General features: G+C 37.5%; 1 protein-coding gene across 2 annotated transcripts in view; it reads right to left on the minus strand.

Annotated features, from left to right (window-relative positions):
• ARHGAP27 (Rho GTPase activating protein 27) overlaps positions 1 to 13344 on the minus strand; it is a 59627-nt gene that overhangs the window by 1834 nt on the left and 44449 nt on the right. For both annotated transcript variants that reach the window (XM_087894020.1, XM_060691748.2), the window contains exons 3-14: positions 12564 to 12986; positions 12074 to 12250; positions 11311 to 11424; positions 10153 to 10220; positions 8885 to 8972; positions 7579 to 7683; positions 6847 to 6945; positions 5522 to 5627; positions 3773 to 3889; positions 3412 to 3510; positions 2745 to 2822; positions 1822 to 1956 (exon numbers count right to left, since the gene is read on the minus strand). In XM_087894020.1, coding sequence (XP_087750146.1) covers positions 1822 to 1956; positions 2745 to 2822; positions 3412 to 3510; positions 3773 to 3889; positions 5522 to 5627; positions 6847 to 6945; positions 7579 to 7683; positions 8885 to 8972; positions 10153 to 10220; positions 11311 to 11424; positions 12074 to 12250; positions 12564 to 12986 — 1609 coding nt within the window. The remainder of the gene's footprint in view (positions 1 to 1821; positions 1957 to 2744; positions 2823 to 3411; positions 3511 to 3772; positions 3890 to 5521; positions 5628 to 6846; positions 6946 to 7578; positions 7684 to 8884; positions 8973 to 10152; positions 10221 to 11310; positions 11425 to 12073; positions 12251 to 12563; positions 12987 to 13344) is intronic.

Genomic DNA, 13344 nt, shown 5'->3' on the forward strand with positions numbered 1-13344 from the left:
TTATGAAGTGCCTGTTTTATTCTCTTTTTTGCTTTTGCTTGTGTCTATGTTTTTTTTTTAATTTGATTTATATGCCCCCCTTCTCCAGAGACTCAGGGCGGCTTACAATGCGTTAAGCAATAGCCTTCATACTTTTGTATATTTATACAAAGTCGGCTTATTGCCCCCATAATCTGGGTCCTCATTTTACCTACCTTAGAAAGGATGGAAGGCTGAGTCAATCTTGAGCCTGGTGAGATTTGAACTTGCAGTAATTGCAGGCAGCAGATGTAAGTGGATGTTAATAACAGTGCTTTAGTCTGCTGAGTCACCAGAGCTCTTTTTAACCCCATATTTTTCTTTTTCTCACAGCTATCTTAGTTCAATAAAAGTATTATTACATGAAATAATAATAATCACAGCTCTCATTTCTTTAGCTGTGTTGGCCTTCATATGCATTGAGTTCTTCCTAAGAAACTAGGAAGTTGTAATGTATTACATAGTATCTATGGGGGATCCCAGCAGAATGGTCTTTTGTAATTGGCAGATGGAAATTTTGTAATGTGCAAATTTTTCATGCACTGTCCAAGATTTTTTGGTATGGCATCCAATGTGACCATAACCACTGGGATCATCAGATCTTGATATTTGTGGTTATTGTTATCTGTATTGATATTGTCACAAGGCACGAGAAGGCAATCTGTTACTTTTCCTAAATAGAGCTCTAATGTGACCTTATTAATCACCTCCTCGTTGCAATTTGCTGATAAAGAAGCACTTTTGGTTTGTAACACTATTTGAATGGAGCTCCTTAAATTATTTATCATTTATTTATTGGTACTCCACCTTTATTATTTTTACAAATAACTCAAGGCAGCGAACATATCCAACACATATTCCTCCTCCTATTTTCCCCACAACAACAATCCTGTAAAATGGGCTGAATGGGCCAAAGTTACCAAGCTGGCTTTCATGGCAAAGGCAAGACTTATTGTCTCATGCTTTCTATCCGGTGACGTAACCACTACAAAACTGGCTCTATATACCATCAATTTAGACTGGGTTTAAACTTAAAATAAATCAATAAACTGGATTTAAATACTATAATTCACAGAAAAATATTCCATTTATTTTTAGTTCTTTTTGTTTTGATCTGGCCATGTCCAGGTTTAATGTTACTCTCTGTCTGCCAACTACCTGGTCACAACTTAAAAACAGTAAATATGATCTTCAGTGCTACAAGATTTGATAAATCTGCTTTTAATGAAAAACAAACCATAGGACAGAGTGGGCAGAATAAAAATAGATCTGTATCTCCTACTATCAATCTAGGTAATGTGCTAGATTGACACAATTTTTAACTCCCAATTGTTTCGACGAGAAACAACTGAAATGTAGATAACATGGAGAAATTAATTTTTATATGCAGAATATTCAAATCACCTTCCTGAATTCAAAATTTCTGAAAATTTCTGAATTCAAAATTCTAGTTCTGCAAGTATTAGTTCAGTTTAGGCATGAAGCCAGCTGATAATTTTGAGGTAGTCAATAGTAAGAAAGAAGTAGCAAGTCGCTTTTGAAATTATTGCCATGAAAATTTCATATATTAGTCCAGGCAGTCAAGACTAGCTCAAAGCCCCCACCCACCCAATTTTGTTGTACTATGATTTGTGGATCTCAGGTGTTCAGTAAAAACATTCTATGTATACCTTGAAGTCTGACCACACCTTAGCTATGGGAGATAAGTCTTACAATCAAAAAAGCTATGGCTTTGATACTTTTATTCAAAGTTAGCCACTAAATAATCCTTTTATCCTTCCCAAGAGTAAAAGATTGTCTTACTAGCAGCAGCAATTAATCTGTCGAAATAGCTGAAGGGGAAGAGCGGTTCAGGCAGTTCGCGGAAGAAGAGTTTGAGTGCCCCAGTGATAACATGAACATCATCCCAGCGGCCACCATCAAGATCCAGATGCTCATCTGCAAAATTAATGAAAATTACAATACAATATGTACACACTCATCCCATGTTCCACAGCACTGAAGATAAAAATAATGATAGCAGTATAGCCATAATTGATTTTTAGACCAACATTTATTCATAATTCTTGGACCAGAGAACAATACAGTAATATGTGCTCCAGAACCACTCTGAAGAAAAAAAGGCAACTCCCTCAAAAGTAAGCAGAGTACACTTAGCTTTCAGAAGGAAGCTAAAATTCAGTTGCATCTGGAGAGCAACTTGGATTAGCTATTATTTTAGTGTTAGAAAGTTCTGTTTAGGTCAAAGTTATTCAATCTTGGCAATCTTACGATGTGTGGACTTCAACTCCCAGTTTGCTGGCTATGGAATTCTGGAAATTAAAGTCTATACATCTTAAAAGTTGCTGTGTTTGAAAATCACTGAGCTAGATATTCCTCACCTTGCTTTATCTAGTGGACACCATGACATGGGAAAGTGGCTCCAAAGGAGAAACTTAGTCAACTGAGGTTGATTCTCGACTCCTTGAGGGCTGCTCCATGCATCCTAATATGTCCATGTGGGTCCAGTAGGATGGGAAACATTTCTTTCATGCTAGAATATCATGCATGATATTCTTTTATTGGACATTCTGACAAAGATGTTGATACCAACATCCATGGACAGTGTCCATGGATGTTGTGGATGTCAAAAGTCTCCACAAAAAATGGACAAACCTGGGATTTTCTACAGGCAATGGACACTATTCCTCACTAAACTATCCCATTTACAAGTCACAGTGGCTTACCATGGTCAACCTTGTAGCGCAAATTTTGTATTGTAGCCAGGTTACCGCTTATCCGATAAAGTCCATCAATATCCAAGCCTGAGAGACAGAGAAATGGCAGCTATTATCTGTATCTCCACAATAGGTGCCAAGCAATGGCCTTTTCTCACACTTTGCATTTATTTTGCTTCAGTACAAAAAACAACAGAGCTTTTAATGAGTCACAAAATCAGAAGGAACAACTCAAAATGTAAATGTTATGGATTTTCTGATCGTTGCGTAATGGATGCACATCACGGAAGTGAAGATGTGGGCTGTCTGGGCTCAGATTTTCAATTTAGGTGAAATGTAGAATATTGCCTTGGTGGTGCAGCAGACTAAAGTGCTGTTAAGTAGCACTTAGCTGCCAGCTGCCTGCAATTACTGCGAGTTCAAAACTCACCAGGCTCAAGGTTGAGTCAGCCTTCCATCCTTCCGAGGTAGGTGAATTGAGGACCCAGATTGTGGGGGCAATAAGCTGACTTTGTATAAAAAAAGAACACCGTTTGGGGGGGAGGGCGAAAGCCCTACTAAGCAGGTATATACGCAAGTATGAAGGCTATTGCTTAACGCATTGTAAGCCGCCCTGAGTCTCCAGAGAAGGGCGGCATATAAATCGAACCAATGAGTAAATAAATAAATTGCATACCTCTTTTCTCCACAGTGGCGATGCACTGCCTGACGAAGTTAGGCACTGTACTCTTTTCACGATCACAGAGAACTTGAAGATCACATCCAAATACCTGATCTGAATTTAAACAACAATATTTTTTTAAAAAAAACCATATCAATTCAAGCAAGAAGGATGAATCACATCGTTTTCTAAATGAATATTCTTCCATTTAGAGAGCAGTATTACCCTGGCAAGCAGTGGTTGAGCCCTTTATAACGTAAATGTTAAAAATATTTAAAATGGCTACAAATGACAAGAAATGATGCACCAACTGTGGGCCTGAGTGGCACTCTGAGGTCATTTTTTAAACAGTATTCTTTCTCTCCAGGGAATTTACCTTTAATGTAGCCTCGGTCTCTCAGGTACTGTAGAGATGGACGCTTCGGCAGAAATTTCCTGAGCACATTGCGGATTTTGTTGGAATCACTGTCAGTACTATGAGAATGCCAGAAAGCTGCAAAGGGACAACTGGCATTAGAATAGTCATATAGGGAATGTAGTATTGTTTTAAAGGTATGCTGAAACTTTTCCTGAATCTTTTAGGGGAGAAAAAAGCAGCAAAAAGAGAAAATATAAGTTTCTCCATCAAGGTTATTTTTAGAGGCTTTTCACACAGTATGCTAGAAGTTCACTTGTTTTGAAAAGAAGACTTTTGGGAGCATGTGCAGTCTTTTAACTGAAAGAATAAAATCAATTCACGAATGCCTTTCTACTGGTTTCTATTCTGTGCTGCTGCCAAGAATATTATGAAATTCAAATCAGTAGAAATGATGCTCGGCTTGAAGGAGAATTCACCTTTACAAATATTCAAAGATCAGCATATAAAAGAAAGAGGATAGGAAAGGAAATAAAGGGTTTCTACTGTCATGCATGGCAAAACTATTACTTTTTAAAATATTATGATTGCTATTATACTACAAATGCCATTGGTCATGTTTATTTTAGTTATATGCCTCTCTTCCTCCTAAACATCAGGAGCCTTATCAAATATGGGGATCTTCTAAGTAAATATCCTTCCTTTCCTGAGCAAGCAGAGCAATCAAAACTTGCAAGGATCCAGACTATCCAGAAGCTATTTCTTGCAGTCTGGTAAGGCACTCTTCCTTAACCATGTGCCCTTCAGGGGTATAGAGCTAGATTTTTTGTATTTCCCACCCATTTAGAGGTAAGTTGGATATATAACAGAGTTTGCTCTATTATGTGTTTATTTTAATCTTCACGTTCTAGGATTGTCTCTTTTTAATTCATATTCAAACCTCCTTCACAACTTGTAAAGAAACACACTCTTTTTCAATATGTGTAACATGCTACAGTTTTAGCCTCCTTCTTAGCCTTTTCCACACACTGCAGCCTTCAGCTGCTGATCTGTATATAAACTATCTGGAAATTTAACTGGCTTACAAAATTCCTTTCTGGATTTCAAACACATTTCCCCCCTCGGTCACACTAATAGTCAGGTGTTCTGTCTCCTACTTCTTTTCCCTTCCCATTCATGAAAGCAAATGCCCAGTGTTTTTATTTTTGTTGGCATGTCTTCTGCAGTTTGAAGAAATTTTTACAACAGTTCTTCCTGTTAGTTGGACTTGAAATAGAAATTTAGTTGAAATCTTTGTCAATTTCACCTAGTTAAAAAAAAAAAAAAATTACAAAACAGGCCAGCATTCATTTTGCTATTTCTCCACCGAATCCCTTGAAAACAAGACAAAACAAAAAAAACAGCTTGCATTGCAGGTTGTCATTGGTGAAACTTGAACATTATTTGTCAGAACTGAAACAAAGGTCCACTGTTGAAAACAAATATCAAACAAATTCTAATTCAGTAGAAACCTTTAATTTTATGGTAACTTGAAGTCCTAAAAAAAGATTCCTGGTTACTAAATCCTCTTTAAGTATTTTAGGTAAAAAAGGGATTAATAAATCCTAATCCTGAAAAAACTATTATGTATCTGTGGATAAGTATGCCTATGGTATTGAGGACTAGTTAAGCTGCAAACATATGTGATGTTTCTATTTTAATTTTCATCACATATTGAATTACTGTTGTCAACTCAGATCACATACATTTGCCAATAAACAGAGCACAGACCTGGATGCTTTTTCTCACTTTCTTTCTCTTTGTTCCCTCCTGTTTGTTCCTTGGATTTTACAGTTGCTAAAGTATAAGCATCCTCTTCCAAAGGGAAATCTATAGACTGAAAGAAAGAAATACAGAAAAAATTACTGTCATACCTGCCAAAAAGCTAGGAGAACTGTGAAATCCTAATATTGCCAATCCCCCTGGCAATTGGCAAATATTACATCTTTCCCTTCTCCCCCCTCTTTTTTTTGGACAGACAACAATGATAGTAGTACCAAATATTCAAAGATCAATATATAAAGGAAAGAGGATAGAAAAAGAAATAGAGGGTTTCTACTGTCTTGCATGGAAAAGTATTATTTTTAAAAATATGGAAGAAGAAGAGGACGACAGAGAATGAGGTGGCTGGATGGAGTCACTGAAGCTGTAGGCGTGAGCTTAAATGGACTCCAGAGGATGGTGGAGGACAGGAAGGCCTGGAGGAATGTTGTCCATGAGGTCGCGATGGGTCAGACATGACTTCGCAACTAACAACAACAACAATGGAAGGTTTACAAATGAAAATGAGTCTCATCTGGATGCTCCTATGAAACCCCATGAATGAGGCAGAGCAATGGCAGAAAAAAAGCATTACTCTGTGTGCAAAAACCACAAAGAAAGTTTGAGTGCATGTTAAGTTTAATAACAAGTTTTCCACACATTTGTGTTGTACCAGTTTGCTCATTGCTGAAGAGAAGGGGAAACTTTTTATCAGTTGCCATCCCTTCTCCTTTTATCTGAGCTCATAAAGAAGAAAGTTTTTAAAACAAAATTACATTTACAGGTCTTAAAGCTCAGGAATTGCTGTATTTCCCCACCAGAGCGTTTAAAGCTGCACTGTAAAAAAAAACCCAAGGCTTTTCTAACAGAAAGAAAGTACTTATATTGCACTGGCATAAGGGAATATTTTTTTAAAAAAATCCCTTCTTCTGATGCTCTTAAATGCCCGTGATCTGCATGGAATTTACTTACATTTAGGAACCTCAACATAAAAAAATAACCCAGAGATTTTAACTTTACCATATTGTATGTTAGGAGTAAGACATATGTACCCTTCCAGGTTCAACTCCCAGCAATGCCAGTTAGCATAGCCAATGATGAGAACTGTAGTTTAATAATCTCTGAAAAGGCTAAATATGGAACCATAACACAACATCTATATATTTCTGCTTTGAGAGTTTAAGTGAAGGTGGATTATACATACCATCCTGACAATTCCCACCCTGTGCTAACAGTATATGAAAAAGATTCCTGGTTCATTTGGGGTAGCATAGATTCAGTAACAAGTGACGTACCAGTCTGCCAATTCTATTATTAATTGCAGTGTACCACATGTTGGCAATGGAGTCCAAATCATGTTGGATCAAATACTCTGAGCCATCCTGTGTCTTCAGCTACAACAAAACAAGCATTTGTATGTAATATCTAAAAGTTGTTCTCCACAAACATTGAAAATTGCTCTAATTTACCAAACTACACTTGCAAGTCTTCATTGGTTTTTAACATTATTTTATGAGTGACTTAGGATATAGCACATTGCATTTCCATAATAGCAATCCATATCAAGAAATAATTAAACCGATTCTTTAACAGCAAGCTAGCTCCGACAAAAGATGGGGTGCTTTGGAGACCCCTTCCCCATCATAACTACAGGTTCAGGAGTTGGTTGCCTACAGGGGTGGATTCTACTTACCTTTACTACTGGTTTGCAATGGGGCTGTGCACGTGCACGCTTCGCTCCCTCTCTGCACATGCGCATGTGCAGAAGCATTTTGGTGACATCGGGGTTGGTGGGTGGGGCGTCCTGCTGGTTTTACTATCGGTTCTATAGAACCAGTGCAAACCAGGGGCAACCCATCACTGGTTGCCTAATATCCCTTAACATTTTTCTCCAAACAGTGACTGTGTCAATAAGAGAAATGTCTTTTAATTTTGCCATATATAGCAGAAATGGTCCAGGGAATAGAGTAATTTTTCCTTCTCTCTAAACTCTGGCGTACTTGACAATGATGGCCATTATTTCTTACCTCCAAGACATTCTTCCTACTTGACCTGTCTTTGTGGGCCCAGGAAAGAGATGCTCCACGAAGATCCACTGTAAACTCTGGGCTACTTAGCACAGAGGGATACTTCTGAATATGCAAAGAAGAAAAGTAGAAGTAACACAAATGTTCAGATTGGACCATTACTCACTGACCTCTCATCTTCCTTTATCACATTATATCTATCCAGTATACAAATTATTCTATTCTGACTAATATATCTTGCTTCCAAAGACATCCAGATTTTTGGCCAAACTATGCTGTGTGAATAAGATTTTAGTTATGCATACATATTTCTAACCAATTGGTGTGAATATAAATGAAAACAAAGTTTCTAATTTAAAGTAAGGTTTAGCTATTAGAAATGAAAGTTCACAGAGGCAACTATCTCCATCATTGTGTGCTCCAGAAATGTTAAAATAATACTTTATCACACAGCTAACATTACCAATGGCAAGATGGTTGGGAATAATAAGGAAAAATTGCATTCCAACTAGCCTATTAATTTGATAAGAGAGGATGTATGGGATAGTAACCTTTTTGGCATACTTTATGGAAAACATTTATCCTATTGTTCCAACAAAATGTTTAAGGAAGCAAGGAATAGACATAAAGAAAAAAAGGGTCATCATTTAAAAGATTAAATAAATTTTAGCAAATACATAATTGGGCATACCGTAGTAACAACTTTCAGGGCTTCCAAAAAAAGAGAAAAAACAATGAATCAAATACATAAAATAAGGGAGGGAGACTAAAATGAAAGAAAGGTTTATTCTGAAATTCCACACTAGGATGACTCATATGAAATTTATTAGTATCTAATTAAGTTTTATCCAATAAAGACGCAAGAAAGAGAACTTCAAAGCAATTTGGTATTTTTAAAAGTTATTTTATATACAGTGTAATTGTCCAAGTCTTCCTCATACTAGTTTTGCTTTACTTTTAATGTTGTGCCATATTATTAACACAATTACAGATGTTTTTTCTGAGCGGACATATATATTTTAAAAAATAATTAGTAAAAATTATACAAGTCAAACAGAAATTTTAGTCACACTCATAGACAAACACATATTTTGAAGTCTAGAAATGGATTTTTGCTATCCAAATGCAACTGTGAGATGAGAAGACAAGACTCCTGAAGATACCTTAAGAATCGGGCAGCTTCATATAAAGGAAGATGATTTTTAAATTAAATGTATTTATAAATTTGAATTTCTTCTCCAACTCTCTATTCTACCGTAATATTAGCTGGTTATCTCAGATCAGGAAGCTAAAGCTGAAGACTTACTGCACCGCTGGAAGCTGAATGCTTGGAGTCCTTGAAAAATATTAAGGCACCACCTTCCAAGACTGTCCATACACAGGCCCAGTTCTTCCTAAAAGAAGGTAAAGACAGGACACACCATAGGTAGGCATAAAAACTGAAGAGTAAGAGTTTGGAAAAAAATAGTGTAACTATACAAACATAGGCATCAATATTCCCTCTTTCTCTCATCATTTTTCAACACACATTACTCTTAATAATCTACATACAAAAGGAGTACGTCTCTATGAATGATCAACTCAGTCATCATGAAAAATAGGCTCAAAATAGTATGCCGTACAGACAGATGGACAGACAATATTCTGAGGGAGACAGAATCAGGCAGCCAATAATTCCGTTCCAAATTGCTCACAAGTAAATAAAAAAGGAGTGGGCGGAAAAGCTGAGAAGCGGGTTACTGTTCTGCAATGAGTGCCTTTATTCAGGGGAATGTAGACCCATTTAATTCTTGAAAACGTGCCAAACAAGGCAACTGGCATTTGGCAAACACCTTCCTTTCTTAAAATGGCTTAAAGCAGCTTTTAATTTTATTATTGATTAATAATAAACTTTTGATTATTTGCTTTATTTAAATTCAACCTTGCTTGCTTTTACTTAATTAGTAATGATTTGTTAGTGAATTTATTAGTGATGCATTCCCTCCCCAAAAATATGCCTAAGTCTTTGAAATGATGCTCTACCTTGCCTCAACCAGAATTTTTCAAATAGTTTTACAGAACGATGATGCCCACTACACACTTTTGGTTACAGCCTTGCCTTTCATTTCATTTCAATGGTAACACATATATGTTTAAGGAAGATTTCTTTGGGTGGACTGGAGGGAACTCAATGGCTACCACTACTTTCCTTGTATGTAGTGATTCAGGAATATGGTTTTATTTCCAAGTCTTCCTCATACTAGTGGCTAAAAACTTATGCCAATCTAGAGACAAGGAATTAAAATGCCTAAGAATTATCTGATAGCTAGGCTGCTATTGACCGGAGAAGGAGATTTATCTTATGCCTTGAATGACTGAATAAGGAGGAAGCAGGACCTTAGAAGGCAACATCAACTGATCTATTCCACAACTGTAAGTGCTTATTGTTTGAATTTTTCAAAAACCCATATTTTTAATAGAGTAATTCCAGTTCCAAGCAAGAAAAAAAGTACTATTCCAAACATCCTTCTTGGCTCTCCCTACATCAGAAAGCCTGAAATAAGTCCACAAACATACACAACAGGCCCCTCTTACCTCATGCGTTTCCCTTTATCAGCCGTTCTTGTCCGATACATCATCCCAGCTTTCTCAAGAGATTTCAGCTAGGGCGGTGGAGAAAAAGAAATGGTGATTTAATCTTGTCTTAGTAGCTGTGGAAAACCCCATCATCAGAGCAAAGAACCACTCGGAGGCTTCAGCTGATGCAGAATGCAGCTGCACAGGTAGTAATGGGAGTGTCCTGATGCTCCCATATCACATCCTTCCTGCGTGACCTGCATTGGCTACCGGTTGCCCTCCGGATGAGGTTCAAGGTGTTGGTGATTACCTATAAAGCCCTACATGGCTTAGGCCCAGGGTATTTGGCAAATCATCTGCGGCCAGCAACAGCTCCCCATCGCCCAGTGCACTCACACAGAGAGGGACTACTTGGGGTCCTGTCGGCCAAGCAATGCCGGCTGACGGCCCCTAGAGAGCGAGCCTTCTCTGTAGGCGCACCTACCCCCTGGAATCAGCTCCCCTTGGAGCTCCGGGTGGCCCTGACCTTCGCTTTTTCCGCCATGACCTTAAAACATGGTTGTTTCGCCAGGCTGGTCTGGACTGAATGGGGTTTTAATGGGAATTTTAGTTTCTTTTATTGTTTGAATTTTAATCTGGACTTGTTGCTGTTTATTGTTGTGAGCCTCCCTGAGTCTTGTGGAGAAAGGGCGGCATATAAGTCCGATAAAATAAATAAATAAAATAAATAAAATAAAATAAAATAAAATAAAATAAAATAAAATAAAATAAAATAAAATAAAATAAAATAAAATAAAATAAAATAAAATAAAATAAATAAAATAAAATAAAATAAATAAATAAATAAATAAATTAGACAGGGTCAGCACCTTCCTTAGAGAGAAAATAATTCTAGAGTTTCTTCTACTGCAGTGAGGCTTGGATTCTTACTTACAATTTAAGGAGATAAGATTAGGAAATGGACAATGTGGAAATTGTAATTGCAGGCACTAAGTGGCTGTTTGAAAGTGGCAGCTTGTTTGGCCATCCTATTCCCATCATTCCCTCCATCTTTCCAAAAGTTTCTCCTGGTTCAAAGTATGCAAAGGATCAGGAGAACCTTTGGCTTCTCCATTTAATTTATCAAAACCCCACTTCAAATCTGCCATCAGCAAGCAGAGACCCTTTCTTCCATACCTGCTCATCTTTTGACCCAGGGTGAACTGATTGGCTGGGGGACCAACTTGCAAAAGGACTGCTGCCACGACTAGATCCACTACTGGTGCTCTGGCGATTGCCAGAAGTGGTCACCTAAGTATAATAATTTTAGCAGCAGTAAACAACATACAGGCACTCATACCACAGTTCTCCAGGATCATGATTTACTGTTTTGTTACACCCAGGTTTGTATTTACACCTATCAATAGGCAACCCATTTTGCCTCCTCTTACTTTCAGCAGATGAATTGGTATGCTAACTGATTAAATTTTAGAATCTGTTTTACTGATTGGCATTTTACTGTGTCCATTTCATTCAGTGACTGGGATCATACTGTAGAGGCAAATGGTGGTTTGCTTAATTATGGGGTTCTGAATAAATTATGATGGCTGGAGATATACATTATAGAGTAAATACTTTGTTCTATCTGATTACATATTGTTTTAATTTAAACAGCTCCGATTCTATTAGAATGCCTCAGCCTCATTGTAAAATTAATCTTGTAGTGACAGAATCATAGGATTGGAATGACCTTGGAGGTCTTCTAGTTCAACCATTTGCCCAGGGCAGGTATCCTCAGATATGCCCAACTGGCTTCCCAACTTTTGTTTGAAAACCTCTAGTGAGGGAGTATCCACACTACCAGGAAGTAAGCCAGGCCATTGTTTAATAGTTCTCATGGTCTGGAAATTCCTCGTTTCCCTCTATGCACCAACTCCCAGTCTTTCCAAGATATTCTTACCATGCCTGGGACATCAAACAGTGATGTTTCCAGGATGCCAGGGGAAGCACAACCCTGGTCTGCTGAAGGAATACCAGCATAGTCAAAGTGTTTGTAGGAGCCATCTGGAGAATAACCTTCCTTTGGAGAAAGTTCACGAGGAGATAGTTTTGGGTAATCAGTTTCTGGAGTTGGTGGCTGAAAAAAAATATTAGAAAAGAGGTCAATACACAAACAACTTTTCTTCTTCCTTAAACAGTTGAGAGATTTCTTTTCCTAAGGCTTGAGAATTATGGAACAGCCACCCCAAAATCCAGTTGACTCCAATCCTCCTGGACTCTAAAAAAGTCCTGAAGATCTGCTTCTTCTCCAGGTATTAGCCCAGGTATAATTATGAGTTGTGGGCCTGATCCCCCCCGATCCACCACAATATATTTTATTTTACTTTATTATTTTATCATTTTTCTTTGTCTTTGATGTTTTTAATAGATTTCTCCTCTCATCCACTTACTCTCCGATCTGGAGATTTCCTAGTAAATGCATGCCGCATCTCTGGAGGATTGAAAATTTCTTGGGGTGCCTCCCACGAAGTTTCACCTGTGGCTGCGTTATAGAAAAATATTTGCCCACTGGCCTCATCTACATATTGGTTCCACTCAGCAGATGAGACAGGGCTGGGACAGTGAGAGTGGGAAAGACTCACACTATTCAAGGAAGCCCCAAAGGGGGACTCCCAAGTTGTCTGACCAGTCACAGAATTGTAATAGAAGAAATGACCGCTTTCGGTGTCGGTGTGAATTTCCCAGTCGTTCAAAGGGTTGCTGAAGCACAGCTGGAATGGGGATTGGGAATCGTTGGCAGTGGTAGTACTGTGCTCCAACTGAAGTTCTTGTATATTCACATATATTGGATCTGTGGCCACATCTTCAAGCAACTATAAAAACAATAAAGAAAAGTAATTCAACCACCTCATTGTATGAAACCTATCCCTTAACCAGCTCTCTGAATGGCTTAAACTTCTATAATTCCTGTCTAGTTACTAAGGAGCCAGGATTATGAAATCACACTTCAAAATGTAATAATTAAAAATAGTCTAATAAAGTCTATAAAAAAACAAAAAAACCATTGTAACAAAGACCAAAAGAAATCAGATAATATACAAGTTAAGGAAATATTCAAAAATGTAATTATTCAGTATTCAGTATTTCTGCTCCAAAAGACCTTTGTACAAATTAAATAAATCTTAAAGACTCTGTGTATTAAATGTGGAAAATAATCTTGGCAAATATCAT

This window comes from Pantherophis guttatus, chromosome 4 (genome assembly GCF_059756535.1).
Source record: "Pantherophis guttatus breed Tessera chromosome 4, ASM5975653v1, whole genome shotgun sequence".
Lineage (NCBI taxonomy): Eukaryota > Metazoa > Chordata > Lepidosauria > Squamata > Colubridae > Pantherophis > Pantherophis guttatus.